We start from the raw sequence: 23,030 nt of genomic DNA, 5'->3' as shown, positions 1-23,030 counted from the left end.
GAGGTACTTCTTAAGTTTCCTCCCGCTGGTCTTTTAAATAACAAAAGGAGAAATTCTACTTGGAAAGAAGAGAACAATAGGGAGGATAGGGCTGTTAGAAAATGTCTCTCCCCACAAACAGACCACAAAGCAAAGAGAGCCCCACTTTCCCCACCCCAGCCCTCATTCAGGCCTACCACCTGCAACTGAAATGCTCTGGTTTGGCCCAGACAGCCTTGATAGCAAACAGGTGTGGCTAGCTTGGCGCCAGTCAAAGCAGCTCCCTCATTAAGGGAGCTCCCACACCCACCCCTTGCTAATGGGTATGGCCAAGGTGGAACCACTGTAAGAAGGAACTCAACTTTGAAGATAGGTGAACAGAGCATGGAGGACCACTGCTAGGTTTGAGTCAAGGAGACCGTAGAGGTTTGACAGACAAAGCCCAAAAGGCAGGTCCAGCAAGAGAGCAGACACCTGGGCTGAGAAAGGTTGGACATTATTCCTTAAATGCTTTTCTCTCTTCAAATTTCAACCAATTAACCCACCTAGGGAGTGTGACTTAAAGAGGAGGGGACCAGCAGGCTGAAGTCATCATCTACGTCCTGTCTGCCTGGCACCTGGATCTCAGAGCGCCTTGGACTGTGAGTCCCGGTGGCCAACAGCACTGAAATGTGTACACAGCATTGCTCATGTGTAGAAACCATTGTGTTCCTGGGACATGTAGGCAAGGAATGCCTCAAGTCATCAGTGGACCATGAAGGCACAAAGGCCCAGCTATCGAAAAGAGTGGGTTAGGAGAAGCCAGAGCAGACCCTGCAAAGGAACACCTCTGAGGTACACACTGATCGTTCCCATGCAGCTTCCTCATTTGCCCACACAAACAGTCCCAAACAATCTCAGAGCGTTGTCACCAGCTGTCCTCCGGTTCAGAACTGCCACAATTCTATTATCAATTGAGGCTGAGCCTCAAGAAGGACACCACACCCCTGGAGCCAGGTCTGGCGTATCACCTAGTCAGAGTGCCACAGTCTATGTGGCATAAGTCTGCACCCAGCAGATGCCAGTCACACCAACCCAGGCATCACTTAGCTGGGGACATGGCTCTTTGTCTCTCCTGCTTCCATTCCACACCCAGAGGAGATAAACAGAGCTCGGGTGATGAACAGCCCAGCCCGCCTTTCACGATCACTTTTCCTCGAGTTGAGGAGAGTGGCTAGTGATGGATGGGCTGGAATTTGGTTATCAGGAAGGGCTGTCAGCCAGAGGTGCCCATCTCCTCCCCCACTATGCAGGGCATCATTACACTGTGGCATAGAGGTAAAATATGACCAAGGGGAGGGAAGGAAGAAAGAGGGGAAGGCTGGGCTTATACACGGAGCAAATTGAGCAACAATGAGAGCAGGCATGAGGCTGGAACGTTAGTTATCTGCCTGTGACACCTTTTATCTCTGCACAAATTGGTCCTTCCTCCCCCACTACATCCTCTTATACAAACAGAGGCAGACACAATGTGTCACCGGTGCAATAGCACAGCAATTTAACCCGAATTAGTAAGGGGGTCAAGCTAGGAAATAGGGGTTTCTCGTTTCAACAGGTTCCTTGTCTCAACTCTGAACCACCACATCATAGAAAGGAGGGTGGAAGAAAAAGCAGATTCATAATTGAATTCACTCACTTGGCCACTGCTGATGTATAAAAAATTAAAGCTCAAACCTCTAAATACTTATCAAAGCTAGTTATCTTCCTTCTTCCTTGTGATTTGCCATGTCAGAGACAACACGAGCCTGCCCCAACCAGGCCTAGCACTCAGGACTAGGAATCAGCAACAAGGAACAAACAAAAGTCACCCTAGCCAGAAAATGAGGGCTAGAAGCCTACAAGACAGGCTGCAGAGAGTGCTAGATGTGGGAAAGAGCAGGATCTGCAGGATTACAGTGCTGATAACCTCAAAAGTGGACCTTGACAGCTCACAAACACACACATGAGCCCAGAATGGTGGCGCACATCTTTACTCTCAGTGTTCACAAGGCAGAGGCAGGTGGATCTCTGAGTTCAAGTCAGAGGGAGTTGCAGGATAGCCAGGGGGCTACACAGAGCTATCCTGTCTTGAAAAACAAACAAACTCAACAACAAAAGAATAAACTTATGTCTGTAGACCTCCTACCACCACCAAAAAGTTCTCTTGGTCTACCCTCCATTGGAAGGGTTAGTGAATTTTATGAGTCACCCTCTGACAGACCAGTCCATCATGTCTTCAGTAGCTGCACTTTTGACAATGACAAGACTTGATGAGGAGACAAGAGAGGAGCCTGGCCTGTTCAGTGACCTCCAGCATGGTGGGACCTGGTGCTGCAAAGGCCCTCAATGGGTAGGCAGTGCACCACACCCCCATTCCTCACCCCAGTCCTGCTTTGTGGCTCTACTGCACTAATGTACAACTGAGTGGATGTTGCCCTTGAGCAAGCAACATCACCTCTATCACCAGGCCAGATGAGGCCAGTTAAGGAAAAACACTAGAAAAGTGAGCTACAGGTAAATGGGCAAAGGGAGACATCAATGCTAGAATCACTCAGTCGCTTCAAAAATGGATTGAGGGGAGGAGTTACAGCTAAAGGAGGAATCTAGGGACTCCTCTTTCAAGTTTAAAGACAAAGCACCAGGTGCAAAAGCCAAGAACCCCCTGCCCCCTCTAGACACAAAGTAGGAACCTTTGTTGACCACCACACAGTTTTATGAGCACTGTGGAAACCCCAAACATGCTCAAATTAGAAGCTACTCAAATCCGGTTCCTATATCCAGAGGCCCCCAGCTTTACCTGGAAGATAACACAGCAGAGACTTAAGAGGTAAAAGCAGCTGCTGAACAAGAGCTTCCTGGGAACCGAGGGCAACATCCTGTGGCATTTACAGAGACTCAACTTCAGTTCCCTGTTCAACAAGCACGTGCACTGTCCCTCCACTGCTCTCTGACTGCCCACAGCCCTGGAAGAATGAACTGCTGGCTTATCAGCCCAGTTTGCCCCCACATTTGCCCCATCCTGTGGGATATCTGCAGGTTACAATTCCAACCACAGGCTTCAGAAAGATGATACACTTGCCAGAGCCTGCAAAGGGTCAGGAGAGAGTACTGTTTGAAATATCAGCATGACAGCTGGCTCCTTGTCTGTCTCCTCCTCTCCAACCCCCTCCCCAAACTTGTCATGGTACACGAAGTCTATAAGCAGCCCATCAGATTTAAATATCAGTGTGTGTGAAGCAGCAGCATGAGAGGGTGAGGGAGCGGCAAGCAGACAGTGAGTGCCTCTGTCGCCACTGCTGTCAGTGAGCACTAATGAATTTCACCACCAGCAGCCATGCTGCAGCTGGGGTGTAGGGGTGACGTGAGGGTGGGGAGTTTTCCTGGGAGAACTATGTCAGTACTGAAACATCTTTTCCCAAAGCCTTGGTAAAATATGTTATTAAGGAACTGAAAGAACTATGGCCCACCTAGAACTTAAAAAGGGGAGGGGAGTGGGGGGGGGGCAAATCCTAATGTCCTCTAAAACAGGAAGGGACACACAGGTTTGAGGCTGGAGAGAGCCAGCTAAGCTCCCACTAGATGGGTGACCTCTAGCAGGTCTCACACCTTGCTTTACCACCATCACCCAGACTTATCTCAGAGGCCTTAGGCTACTCAATTGGGAGGACAAGGAAAGGTAGGGCCCAGGCAGCAAAAGGCAGCCTGCTGAGTCTTCCTGGACAACTTACTGGTGCTCTACTTCACAGCAGCTGTAGCTACCTCCACAGGGAGGCCCTAATGATCACGTTACAGACCTGGGGAAGATGGGGTGAGGAGGGCCCTACATCTGTTCTAAAAAAATTACTTCCCACAGATGTCAGGGGACACAGATGACGTTTACCGAGTCCCAAAGAGGTTGTGAGTACTTTTCAGACTTTTCCAAGCTCCTCAGCAACAGATCCACAACCTGAATCCAGGTCTGTTTGCCGCTTCCTGTGTATCCTCTCCTGCCAGACCCTGCCCTTCTCACTCCTTCCCTGGTATACATGCTTCTCTGGCATGGCGCAGTCCACAGCTGCCATACAGTATTAGGCTGGGCTCTAGGCCAGGGTGAACCCAGCCAGGAAGAGAAAGCTGTGGGACTGAGCCAGGCCATCACCTGGGAGTCGCCACAGCTCAGAGGGCATGGATGCAGCGGAAGACTTCCCTTGGGTGCCCTTTGCACAACTCGGATCAACAGTGTCTGATCTGGCAGCGACCTGCTGTGCAGGGGGCAGATGACATTTAATTTCCTCTTGGTTTCCCTACAGTACAGACGAAAGGCCGTCACCTGCGTCTGGGTCTGGCAGCACAGCTGGAACTGTTCCCAGCATGCTGCTAGGAGAGTTCCCAAACTGAACTGGAGTGCAGGCGGGCGGACTGGGATGCCCCTTAGCCTATGCTACTAGTTTTCCCAAGGAAGACCAACCTCAAATCCTAGGGCGAAACCACTGCTTAATGACTCTAAAGAAACCATATGTAGAGTATTTCCCATTTCTGGCTTTTTTAAAAAATGAATTTATTATTTTATATGTATGAGTTTTGGTCTGCACGCGCACGTGCGTGTGCACACACACACACACCCCACACCACATGCATGCAGCACCTGAGAAGGCCAGAAGGAAGTATCAGATGCTCTGGGACTGGAGTTACAGAGGGCTGTAAGCCTCCATGTGGGTGCTAGGAACTGAATCCAGGTTCTCTAGAAAAACAGCCATTGTTCTTTTTTTTTTTTTTTCTTTTTTTTTTTTTTCCGGAGCTGGGGACCGAACCCAGGGCCTTGCGCTCGTTAGGCAAGCGCTCTACCGCTGAGCTAAATCCCCAACCCAACAGCCATTGTTCTTAACCAATGAGACATCTTTCCAGCCCCAATAACTTATATTATTATGGGTATGAGTGTTTTGCTTGCATGTATGTTGCATGTATGTCAGATACCCTAGGAGGGGAGTTACAGAAGACTGTGAGCCATCATGTGTGTACCGGGAATCAAAGCCAAATCTACTGGAAGAGCAGCAGTGTTCTCAACTGTTAAGCCATCCTTCCAGCTCTTTCAGGCCCTAGCTTTTACAGCCTACCTATTGACTATCTCTCCTGCAATTCCTCCCCCATAGGAACTCACAGGTGCACATGAACATTACCTACACCCTGTGGGGAAGTGTAGCATGCACCTCTCTGGTGCTATGAATGTCCTGAAAATGCTATCCCTTATACCTCCCAGTACCTGTTAGGATAAGCACCTCTCCAGTGCCCATCCCATGGCACAGTGCTCACTTGTGTGGGAAGCACTGGGGCTGCTACCAAGTCCTGGACAGAGCTCCTTAACACACAGACTATCAGGGAGGAGGGTAAAGGAAGGAGGCTGAGCACCACAGAGGAAGCTTCTAGGGTACTCTGGCCAGTGCCTTGGCAATTGGCCTATTTTATTTTTGGATAGGGAAACCTGAAGCTAGCGGCTTAAGCTGTCTCCAAGATGCCTAACAGATCTGAGCATAGTTTCCCCCTGGCCTGTGGCCATATTGACCTTATGCCTGAACCATGTTTGTATGGCCTACAATGCCCCCTGGAGGCTCTGCAGAGAGGCACCTCTTGGTACTCAAGATCTGGGATGTAGGCCTGCCTCTGCTCCCATATAAGTGTACAAGGACATAGCTGTTGCCTCTTTAACTTCTGGTTGGTCCTTTCTGCCCTGATTCAGCTCTCCTGATTATTTCAAGATGTGCAAGCACTCAGGCTATACAGAGTCCTGCTCCTGGCACAACAGCACTAGAAGCAGCTTAGGGAGTCTCAAAAAGTGTGTTCTAGGAAGTCTAAGACCTAGGGGTTTCAGGAAAGAGATCAGGCTATTTCCTGCACTAGGAAAGAATAGGGCTATGCCCCAGCTGTAGCCAGTACAGCTCTGTGTAATACTCTGTTATTTTAAGAGTTTGCCACTAAAAATTACAGCCAATTATGCCCCCCATACAGTGCTTCTCCCTTTGTATTGTGTCTTTTGTTTACTGTATTTTCGGTCTACCTTGCCCTGTCACTAGCTCTGATCACTTGGTGCTCCCACAGTCCCCAGTACACTTCTTACTTGGCCCAGAGTGGGTCTCAGTGGCTGGTTTCAGGCCACTGCAGACTGCCTCTGTCTTCACTTAACACCTTCCATGGCAGCGTCCAACAACAACCCTTCGGGAAGAAGCACTACAGTGGAACTGACATTTACTGTGAAGTCCTGGTGAATATGGCTGACGCATGCCACCCTTAGCAGGGGAACACCTGCTACTATGAACCATCATCTAACACCGACACCCAAAGAACCAAACAAACTGCTTCTGACCAATCTTTGAGCCAAATGTAGCATATTACTACAGGAAATGCCACTCCCTAGACGTTTCCAATTCTTGTATGTGGCAATGTTGAGGACACAGAATAATATTCCTATCAAGGGTCTACCCCCAGTCCAGGTCCAAGTAGCATCATGAGTCTGGTTACAGTCAGAGTCAGCAGTTCTGACTACAGAGACTGAAAATGGGTGAAGGTTCTTGGTGCCAACCACCAAGCACACTGCCTCAAACTCCTCCAGCCAGGTTTGCAAGGGGTAGAGAGGGAAGCCAGGCACGGTGTCTTTCTGGCTAAAGCCACTTGTTAACAGGCCCTGGATTCCTTTATCTCTAGGGAAAGGAAGGTAGCAATGAGCACTGCCCCCTCCCATGCCTCCCAGCAGGGCCAGGAAGGACAGCCATTAGTGTGTACCTCAGCAGACAATGGGGAGGAGAAGTCTCCAGAGCAAAGGACAACTGCAGCAATTAGAATGCAGGGAGGTTCAGAAGCTATTTAACTGGGTGACCCCTGAGGTCGCTGCATCTGACTCCCATCCCTGGATAAATATTGTATGAGAGGGGAGGGGGCGAGCAACGGAGCCAAGTCATCGTCGCAGCTCCTCCATCCCCTCCTTTCCCACCCCATGTGCTGCTCCAGCCACACACAACAGGAACATTATTTACAGCCCTGACAGTCAGAGCAATCACTCTGCTAACCAAGAGGGAATGGACAAAGTCGACTTACCAAAAATTGACTATGGCAATTGAAGAAGAAACCAGAGCTGGTGGGGGGGAGGGAGCTGAGCTAACACAGACACAAGGCTTCCCTCACCCTCTGGGTCCTGCTGGAGCAGGTACTACCACCCGTAAGCCCTAAAGCATGGCAGGAGAAGCAGGTCTGGAGTAGCAGAGTGAGTCAGAGAAACGGGGCACCCTTTCACCTCTCCCCATTACCCAGGTGCCCCTGGCAAAGACAGAGCTCTGGCCATCTGCCCAAAGGAATGCAGACCAGCCACAAGCCACCTGCAGACCCAGCTGGCCCTCAGCTGACCTGACAGGCAAAGGCCAACAACATGGCAGTAAGTAAGACACAGAAAGCAGAGGCCAGGGTGGGGGAGGCCAGGGAAGCCTGAGTGCAGACTGCGGCTCGGCCGTCTTTGCCGCTCCTACAGTCCTGCTCTAATGCACCCTGACATGCCTCTGAAGACAGAGAGCTGTTTGCAGTCAGCACCGTGATTTGTTAGTAATTATTTCCATGGTGTCACATTGCTGTCACTCTGTTAACAAAGAGACAGGCTGCCTCGGGCTGCCTGCAAGAAAGACTCGCAGAGAAAAAGGCCTGTCAGACTCCTGGGATTCTCAGGGCTGGCTAGCTTTCTTCCCCAAACCAGCATTCTCGCAGGCTTTGGAAGAATCAGCCTTACAGAACTATGAAGTCTGAGCTGTGTCACCCTTTAGCCAGGGACACTGAGAATTTATCCTACCCACTCACAGCCGCTCTTCCCAAACCTCTACAAAGCTGAGCCCCACAGTCCACAAATCATTCAGGCACAGGCCACCATGCCAAATGAAACCCAAAGCTCCCTGGCCTTCAACCCCCAAACTCCGTGCTCCTTGACTCTCCCTGCCTCACAGCGGAGTCTGCCCTTTGCAGGTGCTGTTAGAAGCCTGACAAAAGAAACCTCATTTAGACCAACGGATACAGCCCCCTTTCAGCACGGGTAGGGTAGGGTAGGGAAGGACAGGATTACTGAGGATCTCCCTTTTACAAATCCAGCGACTGCGTTCAAGAGCGAAGCCACTCAGGGGCCACGCCCTTCTAGTCCCCACAAGCCAGAGCCTGAGAGGAGTGATGGCAAGCTGACCTGTCTTTCTTTCCTAGGGCCTGGATCTGTTCAGCATCTTCCAGGGAGAACTGGTGGTTTGCTTAGTACAGAATGATGTCCCCATTACCACAGGGAATTAGAGGAGCAGACTGGCAAGCATTGACAAAACAGAGGTCACTCACCTTTGCAAGCACAGAAAGTTGAAGATTACTTCTCTCCTCTCACAGAGGGAATCAGGCTTCAGGACGGTGGAAGGGAAACACCACTACTGAGAAGCTCAATGCCACATAGTAGTAGCAGAGGTGGCATCATGAACAGAAAAGGCACATAGCTCTAAGACCAAGAGAAGCCCTGTCAAAGCCACTGTCACCCAGCTCCTGCAGAACCTCACCAGACAGAAGAAACAGGACAGGACCAAGATTTTTTTGGCATGAGAGTTTAAATGGCAGACAGCAGGTCAGTTACATACCGCAGAATACAAACTGGATCAAGGCAGGCTGTTTGAGAAGGTCTTGGTTTTCTGTTTACTACTATGTTCTCAATTCTGAAAACAGTGGGTACTTAACTCATCTACTGAAAGAAGAAATAAATGAACCAGAATGCCTCAAAGGCTACTTCCATGGGCTCAGGGTCAGTTGTCTCCCTACCTGTATCTCAGAAAGAAGGGAGACCAGTGTGGATTCCAGAATAGAGACATAAGGCTGCAAGGCTGACTTACTAGAAATGGGTTTTGAAGAATGACAGGAGTTGAAAGAAGTCGTTAGGCATAGGGGTATTTATATAACAAAATAAATACTCATATACTCATTCAGCAAATTTATGCTAAATACCTAAGGGAGGCAGATGCTACAACAAAGGGCAAGTAACAGTGGACTAGAGCAAAACAGTGAAATATTAAAAACAACACAAAAGCCAAACTCATCTATACAACTACATGGATTAGCTGCTATTGTACTGTGCAAAGTAAACCAAATACACAAGAGTACAGTTTGGCTTGGCCAGGCAGTAGTGCCCCTCCCTAGTTAGTAATTAGAAGCAGAGGCAGGTGAATCTCAGAGTTCAAGGACGGCCCAGTCTACAGAGCAAGTTCCAAGACAATCAGGGCTACACAGAGAAACCTGGTCTCAGAAAAACAAAAAACAAACAAACAAGCCAGAGGAATACATTTTGTATGACTTAATTTCTATGAGGGTCAAGAATAATACCCTATGTAAGTCAAAACAATGATTAGTTGGCAGGGTAGGTATTACTAACTGGGGAGGGGCACAGAGGGACCTTCTGAGACACGGAACTCTTGAGGGGATGATGGTGACACAGGTGTAGACATACATGTATACAAGCGTATCATGTTAAGATGGCATATGTTTATATTTACATGCTTTATTATACCTAGATGCTTTGATTTGGGGGTGAGGGGATAACCAGGGATGAACCTAGGTTTTCAGGCATGCCAAGCAAGCAATCTATCAGTGAACTACATAACCAGTCCTCTTTTTACTCTTTGACATGAGGCTTCACATGACATGAAGTTTTGACATGAGGTTGCCTGGGTTGGTCTTTAAACTGCTCTGTAGCCCATCCAGGTAAGCTTTGACCTTGCAAATTTCTGACCTTAATCTCCTAAGGAGTTGGGACTTTAGGCCTGAACTACAAGGTCTGTGGGATCCTATCAAGTTTGTCTGTTTGTTTGTTTGAGATCAAAAACAAACCCAAGAATTGGTATTCAAGAGTCACAAAAGTGACAGCAAGTCTTTAAAATACCGTACACAAAAGAAAGAATTAATGTCTTCCAAGAACACTGGTAGTCCCCTTTACTCAAGCAACAGCTCCCCCAGCCTTCACTCTGACAGAGAACATACAGACCTTAGAACAGACTAAGATTCAAGAAGATTAAAATGTTGCACACAAAGCAGACCCCTAGGGTCTCAGCCTAGGGGCAGTAGCTAGGGGGGCGGGGTGGAGGATGGGAGGGTTTTGCAATTCATGTCAGGTGAACTCAAGGAGGACAGACAGACAGACTAAACAGTCCGACCATGCTCCAGATGGTTCTTAGGCTCTCTAAAGCACCCTATCTGTTAGGCTCCACCATGAAAATAAATCTGCTCTAGAGCCACAGACACGGGATCCAACTTGCCTTCCTGACAATCCAGGCACAGAAACTGATGGGTTATCCCAACTCTGGGCTGCTAAAAGGAAGATCTCAGCGGGTCCAGGCCTGCCACCACCAAAGATGCTCACAGATGGCCCTAGACAGCGCTATATATTAAGTCCTAGGGCTAGAATCTAGACAGCAACACTTGCTTCTAGACCACATTTAAAAAGTAAAGAACCATTCAATCACCAATTCTGCATCAGGTCAGTGAGGCTACTACTACTTCCAACATCCTTCTCTTTACTCCGTTTAAAACTTCAGTCAGGGGTTCTGAAATCACGACAGTGAGTTACACCCTCCACACCTTCCCAGAGGTGAGACAGTGAGGCTGTCAATGGAATGTCACTGTTACCCAAGCCAGAAGTACTCAGAAAGGAGCAGGAAAGGCTGACAGACAACAGAGTTTCTCTTCCAGGGCCCCTCCACCGGTAAAGTCCTGCCAAGGCAGACTACTGTCCCAGTGAAAGGTTCCAGGCGAAGGTGGCCTGGTAAGAGCCTGTTAACCTGCAGATCTAGGACTTCATGAAGAGTGCAAAAGGAGCAAAGGCTGGGAACCAGGAGCTCCAGCTGCAGTTCGGAAATAAGATAATCCCTTTAATGCTGGGTCTAGGCCCAAGACCCACAGGAGGGGCCTTCAGATGTTTCTGAGTAGGCCAGCTCCAGGGGTGTCTGTGCTCACAGGAGTGGGGTGGGGGAGCACCTCTCACTCCTCCAAGCCCAAGAACCCTCAAGCCCAAGAAGCTGTCAGGCTAACGAGGCTACCCCACCACCACTCCATCTGAGCGTGGCAGGCTGCACCGCACGACTGGCTTCAGGTGGCTCTTCTTTAATTAATGGCATCCCAGGCTCTGCAGGGAGCTTCACCCCACAATGAATGGCCCTCTCTCATTAGAGGCAAGCCTGCCATGATGTATTCAGGGTGAGGGCCAGGATTCATTTCCCTGTCTGTGGTTGGCGATGGGAGGGAGGAAGAGGCAGCAGGGAGATTTATATCGAGTGACTTGGATTAGCTGCAGCTGAAACATGACCCCATCAACTCAAGCTGCCTTCTTGGGGCTAACCCAATGTACCTCTGATGACGAGAGTGCTCTAGGGAAACTGAAGGGAGGGCAGGAGGTCTGGCTGCCATTCTCTTTGACTCTCTCTGAGCTTAGACTCTAACTTGAGGGTCCAGAATTCCTCTACAACCTCTGGGACATCCTCTCCCCTACCCCCGCACATCTCATGTGCTTGAGAGCCTGTGCTGACGGGGACAATCTTTCCCAGCAAGAGCTCTGTCATGACTGGGAAGCACTAGCACCCTATGTATAGGATGGAGGCTCTACCCTTACACGTTCAGTTGACTCTCCTGACTTTTGTAGTAAGGAATACGCAGATCTCTTACTTCAGAAAGAGTCTGTAACATGGCTTGCCTCTTAACTGTGTGGAGAGGACCCAGGGATATTGTACCACAGCGCATCGCAGACATCAGACTAGCTGGCACTAGAAAAAGGCAGGCATGAATTTGCCACAAAAGTGTGCAGACAGCTGTCACTTTACTATGGTGATCTACTGGGCTGAGCTCCACTTCCAGTGTGGAAAGATTCTGGACAACTCAGTTCTTAGCATCTATCTTTGCCTGCTGAGTCAGCTACTGGCCCAGCAACTTTACTCTGCTTCCTTCCACCTTTCCCAGGAAGGTACCATTTTATAGGGTCACGGAAGACTGAGTGGGGGAAACACTTGGGCTTTGAGCTGTTCCTGTTTACAGAATTGTTATACTCTTAATGAGAAGGCCAGACTGTGCTCTGCTTGCCTTTACCTGGTAGGACCTAGAATTGAGGTGACCAAGACTGAGACTGTCCACTGCTTACAAAGATCCCAGTAAACTCGACTTTCAGTTCTGCTTGTACAGAGAAAGAGCACACTTCAAAGCTCATGTTCTTTTCACTATAAGCCCTTAGAATGTCAATTCACCAACTGTGCTGGAAGGAGGGCCTTCACATGAACCTGGGAGCTAATCCAAAGGCTGTTTTGCTGGAACCCTAGGAGAGCTAGGGCAGGTGTCCATCATCTGCATACACACTCAGGTAGAGAGAGACATGCTTCTCTCTGGTCCACGAGGGGAGTGTTCATATACCCTTGCTTCCCTACTCAGAAAGAGATGTAACAGTTCCGCTTTGCTAAGCACTATTTGGCAATGTGTCTAAATACATGCAAACTTAATTAGTTCAGGAGGGGAACCCAAGTGCTTGCAGTGACAGATAAAAGTAACAGGGAATGAGACAAGTCAGGACTGGCAGGGAGTTCTTACTCCGGCCTGTTCCCCCAGCAGGCTGCTAATCAAAGGTGATACAGCTCAGAGCCGGAGATTAACTGGCACTCTCTTGGGCAAGGGGTAAGGCTCATAAGCTCAGGGGCATGATGAGATGCCCTTTGTGCTTCCAAACATAAACATGAGGCTCAGATATCCAAAATGGTACTGGCTGTAAGTTCCTTATAACTGACCCGAGGAGTCAGGTGGAGAGGCACACAACCTGGAATTCCAGCACTTCAGAGGCTGTCAGGGCAGTGAGCTCAAGACCAGCTTGGGCTACAACACTGAGACTCTATCTTAAACTAAAGCAACACAACAAAACAAAGCACAGATTAGAGGATTCATTTACTTGTTGCCTTGCAAGAAGGCTCTCTGACAGTGCTAAATCATCCCCTCCACATCTTGGACAACCATGCCTTCATTCCAAAATGAACGTGAAAGTCTAGAGCTCCGACACCAGATGAGATAACAGCTCAGGCTCTGACCCTCGGAGCAAACAACAGACAAGGAAGATGGGTGTGACTACCAGATCACACAGTGTGAATCATGAAAACAAGGACTGAAACAGATGGTCACCAGCCATGGTCCAACGTATGGTTCTAGAGCTCTGCAAACGAAAAGGTTGTGTGTCCTGGACAGGTTCCTTATCTCTTTTGAGCCTTAGTTTCTCAACTTACTTTGAAAACTTTTGAAAAGTATTACTAAAACTATTTCCGGACAGTGAGGTGACTGAGCAAGTAAAGGCTCGGGCTCTGAGGTCTTACTGAGTTCCGTTCCCAATGTCCTCCTCTGACTTTCTGGTTCCATGGCAGAGCACAGACACACACGTTTTAAAAATAACCTAACTGATCGGACTGTGGTAAGACTCGACTGTGTAAGCAGCACAGAAGACTGCTGGTAAGTGCTCCGTAAGCAATGGCTGTGCTTGTTCTCTGCTTCCAAGCCTTTCAGGAGGCCCAGCCTCCAGCCCCAGAGGCACACGCACTCAGATACAGTACTTCTCACGGGCGCAGGAACAAGCTCCGTGTCCCAGACCCAGACAGACTCGACACTCCACCCTCTTCCAGAGCTGGAGTCCTCCAGGGCTACTCAGCTGTCCTTTGCTTAACAAACTACTGGCCTACGTGGCTTGTTGGCATAGTTCAGTGACCAACAGTGTACTTAGCAAACATGAGGTCTTAGGATGGTCCCCAGCACTGCAACCATCCCAAAATTCTAAATATTTACTACACAACTACTACACATCAAGCACTGTCTGCAGACAAGCTGCAATAAAATCCATGAAGGAATAAGCAAACAGGCCCCAGGAACATGAAAGCGGGGGGGGGCAACCATGCACAGCACTGAGGGAAGTAAGCAAGAGTCTCCATGGTCCCAACAGTATAGACTTGACCTTGAAAATGAGGGTACCTTGACAAGATGAGGCAGAGGTGTGACTTGACTGGAGTCAGAGCCTAAGAGAACAGATCACCTGGAGAAACCTCTGGTTAGAGTGGTCAAAGGACTTGGAAATTAACTGGTTGTGGCTAAACGAAGAGTGGTTCTCAGGTTTCTGGCAAGGTAGCTGAGTGATGGCACCAGGCATCACAGGAGGGTGTGTGGAGAGGACGGCAAGGGCAGTGGAGGTAGAGGAGGCACCTGAGTACAAAGCTTGGGTTTCGAGCAGGTGATGGAGAAGATCTATTGTCTCTGGCAGGGTCACGTTAGTTGAAATTTCTCTTGGGAAAAAAAAGACTAGACTGAAGGAAAATGAAAGATAGGACATGGATAGAAGCCACACCAGTATTTTAGAAACACCAGCACTGTGGAGCATTCTTCTAATCCCAGCACTCCGGAAGCAGAGAGATCTCTGTGAGTTCAAGACCAGCCTAGTCTGTATAGCAAGTTCTAGGACAGTCAGATATATACACATAACATACACATACACATACACATACACATACACATACACATACACATACACATACACATCCCTGTCTCAAAAACAAAAATCACCAAGACTTAGGAAAAACTAAGGAAAGAATGGACTGCAAAGTGACTAAGGGGGAGGAGTCGAAGGATCAGAAGACACAGGTTAAAGACTACTTCAGGTTGACTTGATTGGCTTTACTGAATGAGCCTAGAAGACCCAGCAAGACCCACAGCCAACACCCTCTAGCTCAGAGCTCTCACAAGGTCTCTCATTGTATCACTTCATGTCAGGTACCGGCCGTCTTCTTCTTCAGTCTGACTACAGCCCAGTGCACACTCCATATACCAGCAGGGGGCAAGAGTACAGTGAGCAAAGCCCAGTCCAGTCTCCAGACTTTCTCAAACCTCCAGTGCTCTAGGATCACCCCTACAGAATGCAAGCACAAGGTATAGCACGCACACTTCAGAAGTCATGTAGCCAACTAAAGAACTTGCGCTTACCTGTAGTCTAAGGGTCCCCTTGACCAACTCTGAGCAGGCCTCAGGCTCTCTTTTACTCCGAACAGTACTCAGTTTTACACAAAGGGCCTCTTTGCAAACTGCAGCGAGGGCCTGTGCCTCCCTCCGGTCAGGTTGGCCCCCAAGTCTTGCTCTGTCCTTTGTCCATCTTCTTAGAGCAGAGCCCCCCTGAGAAGCATCTTGTGTACTTCTCACACACACGCTGTTCAGTGGGTAAGCCTAGAGCTACAGACTGCAGGCTAGAACTCAAGTTCTTCCAATGGCCACTGTACGGGTCTCACTCCTCCTTATCTACATGGCTACCTGCCCTCCACCCCAAGGATGCACACTCCCCAACTGGCCAAGCAGAGGAACAAGAATCCCCTTGGGGAGTGTCAAGGAAAAGCAGGTAAGATGAGAAAAGGACAGTCAGGGAGAAACGGAGCTAAATAAACTAAGCCCTATTAGTTATCTTTTCTATAAAAAGTATAGAAGAATACTAAAACCTAGTGGTGGTGGTGGTGGCAGTGGCACACACCTTTAATTCTAGAATTCGGGAGGCAGAAGCAGAGGCAGACGGATCTCTGAGTTTGAGGCCAGTCTGGTCTACAGAGTGAGTTCCAGGACAGTCAGAGGTGCACAAAGAAACTGTGTCTCAAAACAACAACAACAATAACAACAGGAGAAGGAGGAGGGGGAAGAGGAAGAGAAGAGGAGGAGTGGGGAGGAGGAGGAGAAGGAGGAAGAGAGGGGGAGGAGAAGAAAGAGGGAAGGAGGGAAAGAGAGAGGGAAGAGGAGGGGAAAGGAGGAGGAAAGGGGAAGGAGGAGGGGGGAGGAGCAGGAGGAAGAAATTAAATCCACATCCACTAAACTAAAAACTAACATTAATAGTACCTGAGACTTCAGCCTCAAGCCCTACAAACCTGGAGTATCAACTCATCCACTTCAGAAGAAAGATGGACACAAAACGATTTTGTCACGACAAGAGCAGGTTTCTTTGCTGCGGTGGGGTTTCTCCTGCCACTTCAGTTCCCATTTCTCAGTGCTGCACTAATCAGACCTTTTCTAACAACCATGATGTGAACAGCTTGGGGGCTGGAGGAATAACAGCAAGGAGATGGAGCGGGGCTCCCGAAACGGGCGTGCGAAATGAGAGCATTTGCTGAATTCCTTAGACTTAGTTAACTCTGGAAATGCATGTCAGAATACAAAGCCAGCCATACACTAACAAGTTATGAGTGTCAGTTTAACACACCCTTGTCAGCCACAGCACAGCTTCTGCCAGGCGCACAGTACAGGGTGGCTCAGCTGAGAGCCACTGACAGCCGCTACCAAGGTTTCAGAACAGCAGTAAGCAGTGCACGGTCACGCCGCGCTACTTACCTTCTCTCTGGCTGCTTTTATTTTGTTACACATTTAATTAAGAGCTTTCCCAGCAGTTATGTGCAGTCCTGCTTCTTAAAGGCAGTCAGTCAAAGGCCCTCCTCCCCTACCCTGTTACCTAGAAGCAGCTGCCTCTGGTAGACCTTTCTCCAGAGCCCCGACTTCCTCACCAAACTCAAATCATCACAAACTGTGAAGTGTTAGCATTCCTTTCTCTTTAGTGGAATCTTTATCTCTGTGAGCCCCAGAGTAGTCTACTTTGTTTTGTTTGCTGTTTATACAAGGTAGACATCGCCTCCTACCAGAGACAGTGGTAGTACACACTTGAATTCTGCAACCCAATCTAGGCACTGTTTCTCATGAAGTCACAGAATGGCAGTGTAGCACAGACCAGAAGAGGCTTGACCAACAAGTCAGTGCCCCTTAAAACTGCCCCTCCATCTCATGGGACAGCTCTAGGTAAAGGAGGCCCAGCAGCACGGTGTCTGGTCCCATGCACATCAAGTTCTCTGATGCATGCATGTACACACAGTTCACAAGTGAGAGCAGAAGGCTCTGAAGCACCAGCAGTAGGAGGATGAAGACACCAGTGAGGAACACACTGGAAGGGCAGGAATCTGGGAGAGGCTACTTGGAGGAGCTGGGCTCTGGACCAGGTCAAAGCATCTTCCATTTGGTTTCTCCTAGGCTGCACAGCCCCCACATAAGACTCTCTAGGCTTCAAAGCTACAATGAGAACAGCCTTCCTAGACTAGAGATGTAGCTCAGTGGGTAAGGTGCTTGCCTAGCATGCACAAAGCCCTGGGTTCAATTGCCAGCACCACATATACCAGGTGTGGTGGAACACACCTATAATCCCAGCAGCTGAAAAGTAGAGGCAGGAGGATCAGTAGTCATCATACATAGTGAGCTCAAGGCCAACCTGGGCTAGTAATATACAAAGTCTTGTCTCAAAGAAAGGAATACTCTTGCCCTCTCGTCTTTGCCATTGATGTTTCTAATTCTCATCTACTTCCAGATTCCAGACCCAACCCATAGAGCTGCCCTATCAGGTGGGAGCAGAGACCCTCTGGAACAAGCCTATCAGTCTGCAGCTAGTCTGTGTGCACAAATACGGGGCATGCAAGTGTTGTGTGCCCATGTGCTCTGTACATCATTCTTCCTGACTCCCCAAAGAGCTGAAGTCCAACAGCAGGCCTGACACCCAAATGGAGGTCTAAGCTCACCTCAATGACCAGAGTCTAAAAAACATACAAGGGACAAGGAACCCAATTGAAAAGATAAAACCTGATTTGAAAGCAACAGTCACCAACACTCATCTTCTGTGTGTGTGCGCGCACACACACACACACACACACACACACACACACACACACACACACACGCACACAGAGAGAGAGAGAGAGAGAGAGAGAGAGAGAGAGAGAGAGAGAGAGAGAGAGAGCGCTTGCTGCTGCTTCAGTTACAAAGAACACAGTGGTATTGATTCCATCACTCCTCAGCAAACAGCGCCCCCACCTCCTTTAGTCCCCAGGGGCTGTCTGAAGTCAGGTATCCATGAGGACAGACAAGAAGCACAAGTGTCAACCCAGCAAAGGAACCTGTTCTGCCTTCCACAACCAGACAAAGGAGAAGAAGCAGTGGGAACAAAGGGCAAGAGAGGAGGGTGACTTGGGCAACTTCCCAGAAGCAGCCCTCTCAGCAGACACCAGGCTCTCAGCTGATAACCAGGGTCTTACAGACCAGATAACAGGGCAACAAAGTAACAGCTAAGAGAAAGGACCCTGGGGCCAACTGCTGAGTCTGCATCCTGGCTGTGTGGCCTTAGGAAATGTACTTCTCTGTGCTTTAATTTCATTAGTTATAAAATAGAAATAAGAATAATACCTACTTCACAGGATAAGTGAAATTCTTAAGAGAACTTTGAATATATACTATGTACTCTGTTTAAAAGGTTTTTTCTTCAAGACTCTCTTTTAATGGCTTCCTCCTGGGTCAATAACACACAGGCCAGCAATTAGAAGAACTGCTGTGAGTAGTAAGACTTGTCAAAGGCAGGCAGGGTTAACAACAGCAGTCCTCGCAGGGCCCCTAACTTGTGTCTGCCCTGTCCCAGAGATGCCTAGAAGCCACAGCTCCCAGCTTTCTTCTACCTCTGGTGGCCTCAAAGACCCAAGGACCCCTGCTGCCCCACTGTCTTGAATGCTTAAGCCCTAAAAGGCAATGCCTGGTTCCTTAGATGCCAAGCCCTGAAGCAAAGAAGCCCTGGGCATACTCACATGACTTTCAAGTCCCAGTCTCCACAGGTGACAAAGATTGACTTGACGTTGGGATCTAAGAGGCCTTCCTTCGCCATCCACTCATCGACCCTCTGGAAAGTACACAAGAACAAATGAGACCGTCCTTTTCCCTGAGTCCAAGAACAGCGCAACAGTGACACACAGCTAAGCAGCTTGTAACCGGAGCATGAGGAATGGTAATCTTGCCCGGGCTTGCTCTGCTTCCCTCTGTACGCTCAGCCTTGGCTGGGGACTACAGAGTTCTTCAGGGATGATCTCTCAGGGGAGATACCACAGTCTGTGTGTGTGGAAGAGGAAGCTCCTCTACCTGTCTCTGTGTGACAGCCTGACCATGATCCCAACTGGCAGTCCAAACACCTTTCTGTGACTTAACTGTCTCTTTCCTTGGCTGTCACACAAAGGCATACTCCACTGCAGAGCAGGTGGTCCTGGGCCCTAAGAACAGGGCAGAAGGAAGCCGAGAGCAGGAGCTCACCTGCAGCCTTGTTCACACTTCACGGTTAATAGCTGTTTATGAACCTAGTCCTTCATCAAGTAAGATGAAACCCACTTCCTCTTCAAAGGAGGCCCCACTGGTGGGCTAGAGACCCTCCTAGCAGTGAGGCAACACTGCCCGGTCTAGGTGCTCAAAGCGTTACAACCCAGCTCAAGAATTCAGCAGAGCAATCTGAGGACTGAGCCCAGGTGCTACGCAGGCAGAGGCCCATCCCTAAGCTCACCTGAGTCCTTCTCTTCATGCCTCCAGCTGGGCCTTACTGTTTGCACTTACCGTGGAGTACACACACAGACACTGATACGTAACAAGAGAGTTATCAGAAAGAATTCATGAAGCACTGCCTATTTTTCAGAAGAACCCAGGCACAGGGAAGGAGTACAGCCAATCACACCATGGCTTCCACTTGCACAGGAGGATTATTTTTTAAGTCTCTATCATACAGTAGTTAGAAACACAGAATTAAAAGTAAGATACATCTGGTTCCAATCCTTAGCTCTTCCTTATCCTGGCTACGTTGTTGACTAGAAGTCATTTAAAAGTCATTGAATACCAATGAACCTTAGTTTCTTTCGTCTATACAACCGAGTAGGATGGCAATCCTTACTGAGTTGTTATGAGAATTAAATGTGATAATATACCAAATGCCTCCCCGAAAATAGACAAGAGCTGAGAGGAGAGAAGGGTGGTGAAGAGTGAGAGCAAAGCCTACATGGCAGAAAACTGCAATGGGGGTCCAGTTGGACCAGACTGCAGAGGGAGGGGCGTGCGATCAGTGGTAATGGAGAGCACGTGTGGGCCCTAAGGAAGAATGTCCGTCTAGCAGGTATAGCTAGCTCCCATCATCCCCAGACAAGGACCCTCCTAAGCAAGGAGGTTGGGTATTCTGCGGCTGAATGATCTGCCTCCCTCAGCTCTCTAGCTTAATCCTTTATGCACATGTGCACACATGTGCAGTCACACACTATCACGACTTCATTGAAGAGGAAAGATAAGATCAACCCAGAGCTTCTTAAGTCCACAAAACCTCGCTGGCTCTATATATTCAAGTAAGTGTCCCACATGGTAGCAGCCCAACGCCCCAACTCACAGTGGGAAAAGAGAGCAGAACAGAACAGAACTGTCAGAATGGCTCAGCCAGCATAGCCATGGCTTGCCCCAAGAGGCACTTAACACTCCGCCATGTGGCAGAGACTTAGTGAGCATCTTCCACTGTGTGCCTGCCCAGACACACAGGCCTGACCTCCCCTGTGCTACCTAAATGAAAAAGGCAAGAGGAACCACAAAACTCCGCTCTGTCAGCAGCCCTCCCATCACTAACAGTATACTGAGACCAGCCTGCGCTCTACTCGAAATACATAAATCAGGCCAGCATCTTGCTAGCTGCCTTGGTAGGACAAGATTTTAGTTCTGTATCTGACTCAGAACTATCAGGATGGGTGTGGTGTGCTTGTCCTCCATAAACTCTACTCAGATTGATGCTAGAAATCTTCCCCCTCATCTACAATATACCAGAAGTGGACTACGTTGAGAACACTCTAAGCGCCCCACTCCAGGGCTGGCCTGGGCTTGTCAGAAAGGTGTCTTGTGAACACCACTTCTACCCCAACTCGGACCATTACTTTAATGACCGGGTTTGGAGCTGCCAGGACCTAGTAACAGACACTCCCAGGGAATGCTGGCAGTCCTCTGTCCTCCTTTAGAGCAACGTTGCTTGGGGCTGCTGCTGGCAAGGAGCAACCATATTGAAAGAATCCCTCAGTCCTAGCAATGGACTACCTCTCAAAAGGGCAGAAGGTCAGGGAAGCAAATAGAAGCTACCTTACCTTACCTTCTGCCATCAAGTTTCCTCACCATGTCCAAAACTGAGCTGACATACCTAGACCTCTACACTCTAGAGACCAAGAGTACCCACTGTCACCAAGGTAGCTAAGCCTGTCTCTCAGACCTTCTCCATGTAGGTGGGTCCAGGATGTTCAGGCCATGACTCTCTCCCTGGGGACAGGATTCATAGCTAAGTGGTGGTGTCTCCCTTTTGATGCCACACCTCCACGTCTTCACTGTCCACCTGGTATGCAATTGTGCTCTTGATATTCCTCATGAACACTGATACGGTCCAAGTTTTGGATTTATGAGGCTTAAAAATAAATAAAGCACCTAATGAAATCCACAGGCTTGTTCTTGTCTACCCCCTCCATAGAGAAGTGCTGTCAAAGAACCTTTCTTAGAAAACCCTGAGGCTGGAGGGGGTGGGGGGTTGGCTGAGACCAAGCAGAGCCTCTTCCTTATTCCCTGTAGCTGGAGCACAGGAAGCAGCGCCTTAACCTTTCCCAGTTCCCTGAGGAGAATATCCAAGAAGTGTGGTCTCTGCCAAGAGTTCTAAAGTCTTTAATTTGATTTCCCTCACATAGGCAATTGTTGTAATTATTCTGATTAGGAATCATTACCCAGTGCAGCCTCTGCACCCGACAGGCACATCACATCCAGAGGCAAGCAGCAGTGGGGCAGGCGGCGACTGCAGCTCCTGGAGGAGCTGACAGCAAACAAAAGCCATCGATGGGGAGTTCTGGGTGAGTTAATGAAGTGCTCACATGCCACAGGAAGCCAACACCAAAGCTAAACAAAAACACCTCCAGTCCCAGGGGCTAATCCCGGAAGCTGCAAAGGCAGCTCCCCTGCCCCAGCCACCCAGCACAGGCCTTGGCTGCGGCCAACACAAGGCCACAGGCCAGGTGAGGAGGGGTGAAGGGGCTCTGCCTGACTCCTGGCAGCACTTGGACATCTTGTCAGTAACCCTGATGGGAACAGCTGGAGATGACAGATCAATGGTTCAATACTCTCAACGGCATGTCACTGATGTGACAGCAAATGTTATTCTAATCAAGCCATAATCATAGTCAAATTATACGGCAACATTCTCAGGAGGGGAGGGAAAGAAAGGCAGCAGGAAGAGGTCAGAGGTCAGGAATTAAAGGTCATTCAACCTACCTCCAGCACTTGCTGCAGGCTTGGCTGGCCATCCACCATGGCTTGAATGATCCCAGTGAGCTGTAAAGAAAGAAAAAAAAAAAACAGCCTTTGGGTAGAAAACCAAGGTGCAAGGGAAGGAAGGTCCATTCTGTCCCCTCAATTCCTCCTCCAATGTGAGGGCTGGGGGCCTCAATACTTCAAGCTCAGAGGCAGCCCAGGAGCTTGGGAGTTGTGTCCTAGGATGCTGTGAGAAGGTCTCCAGCAGCAACCTAGTCTGAAATAGGCCCACACACATGCTAACAACAAGACAGGCTCTGTGCATGTTTAAACTTTTATTTGGGGGATTTTTTCTTTTAATTTTACATGTCTTTTGTACTCAACAGGGTCAATGAGATCCCACAAATTAGTCTTAAGTGCATTAGACTCCGGCATCACAGAACTCCCGTGGAGCCTGGTGAGTTCATGCTCTAGCTAGGCATACTTGGTTCTGAGTCCTTCCCTTTCTCCGAGCCTCTGTCCATTCAGGACTTCCCCATTTACACTTTTAAGAAAGTGTAAGGACACAACCACTTATTTTATATTCCAGAAACTGTTTTTATATTAATTGGGTAACACAGGACAAGACTCAGAAATCTGGACACCTCAGTCCTCCACACTGCCCAGCCAAGCTAGGAGGCCACCTGTAAGCAATGGGGAGGAGAGGCCTAATGTATGGGCTCTGGCCTAGAGACTGGCTCACAGACATAGGTTCTGCCCAGGTCAGGCCTAGTTTTAAGCAAGCTTGTTGTTTTGCTTTGTTATTTCTGAAGTAACTGTATCCCTCAAGCACAGAGTAGGCACAGAGCTCCTGCCTACTCTGAATCCTGAGGCCCTATTCTGAACAC

At 48.9% G+C, this 23,030-nt stretch overlaps 1 protein-coding gene across 8 annotated transcripts in view; it reads right to left on the bottom strand.

Moving 5' to 3' along the window:
* Eri3 (ERI1 exoribonuclease family member 3) overlaps nucleotides 1-23,030 on the bottom strand; it is a 125,531-nt gene that overhangs the window by 65,788 nt on the left and 36,713 nt on the right. For all 8 annotated transcript variants that reach the window (XM_032900087.1, XM_032900095.1, XM_032900040.1 and 5 more), the window contains exons 5-6: nucleotides 22,165-22,224; nucleotides 18,663-18,754 (exon numbers count right to left, since the gene is read on the bottom strand). In XM_032900087.1, the coding sequence (XP_032755978.1) occupies nucleotides 18,663-18,754; nucleotides 22,165-22,224 (152 nt within the window). The remainder of the gene's footprint in view (nucleotides 1-18,662; nucleotides 18,755-22,164; nucleotides 22,225-23,030) is intronic.

The sequence above is a fragment of the Rattus rattus genome, chromosome 1 (assembly GCF_011064425.1).
Source record: "Rattus rattus isolate New Zealand chromosome 1, Rrattus_CSIRO_v1, whole genome shotgun sequence".
In the NCBI taxonomy this organism is placed as follows: domain Eukaryota; kingdom Metazoa; phylum Chordata; class Mammalia; order Rodentia; family Muridae; genus Rattus; species Rattus rattus.
This window is presented reverse-complemented; position numbering and strand designations above follow the sequence as displayed.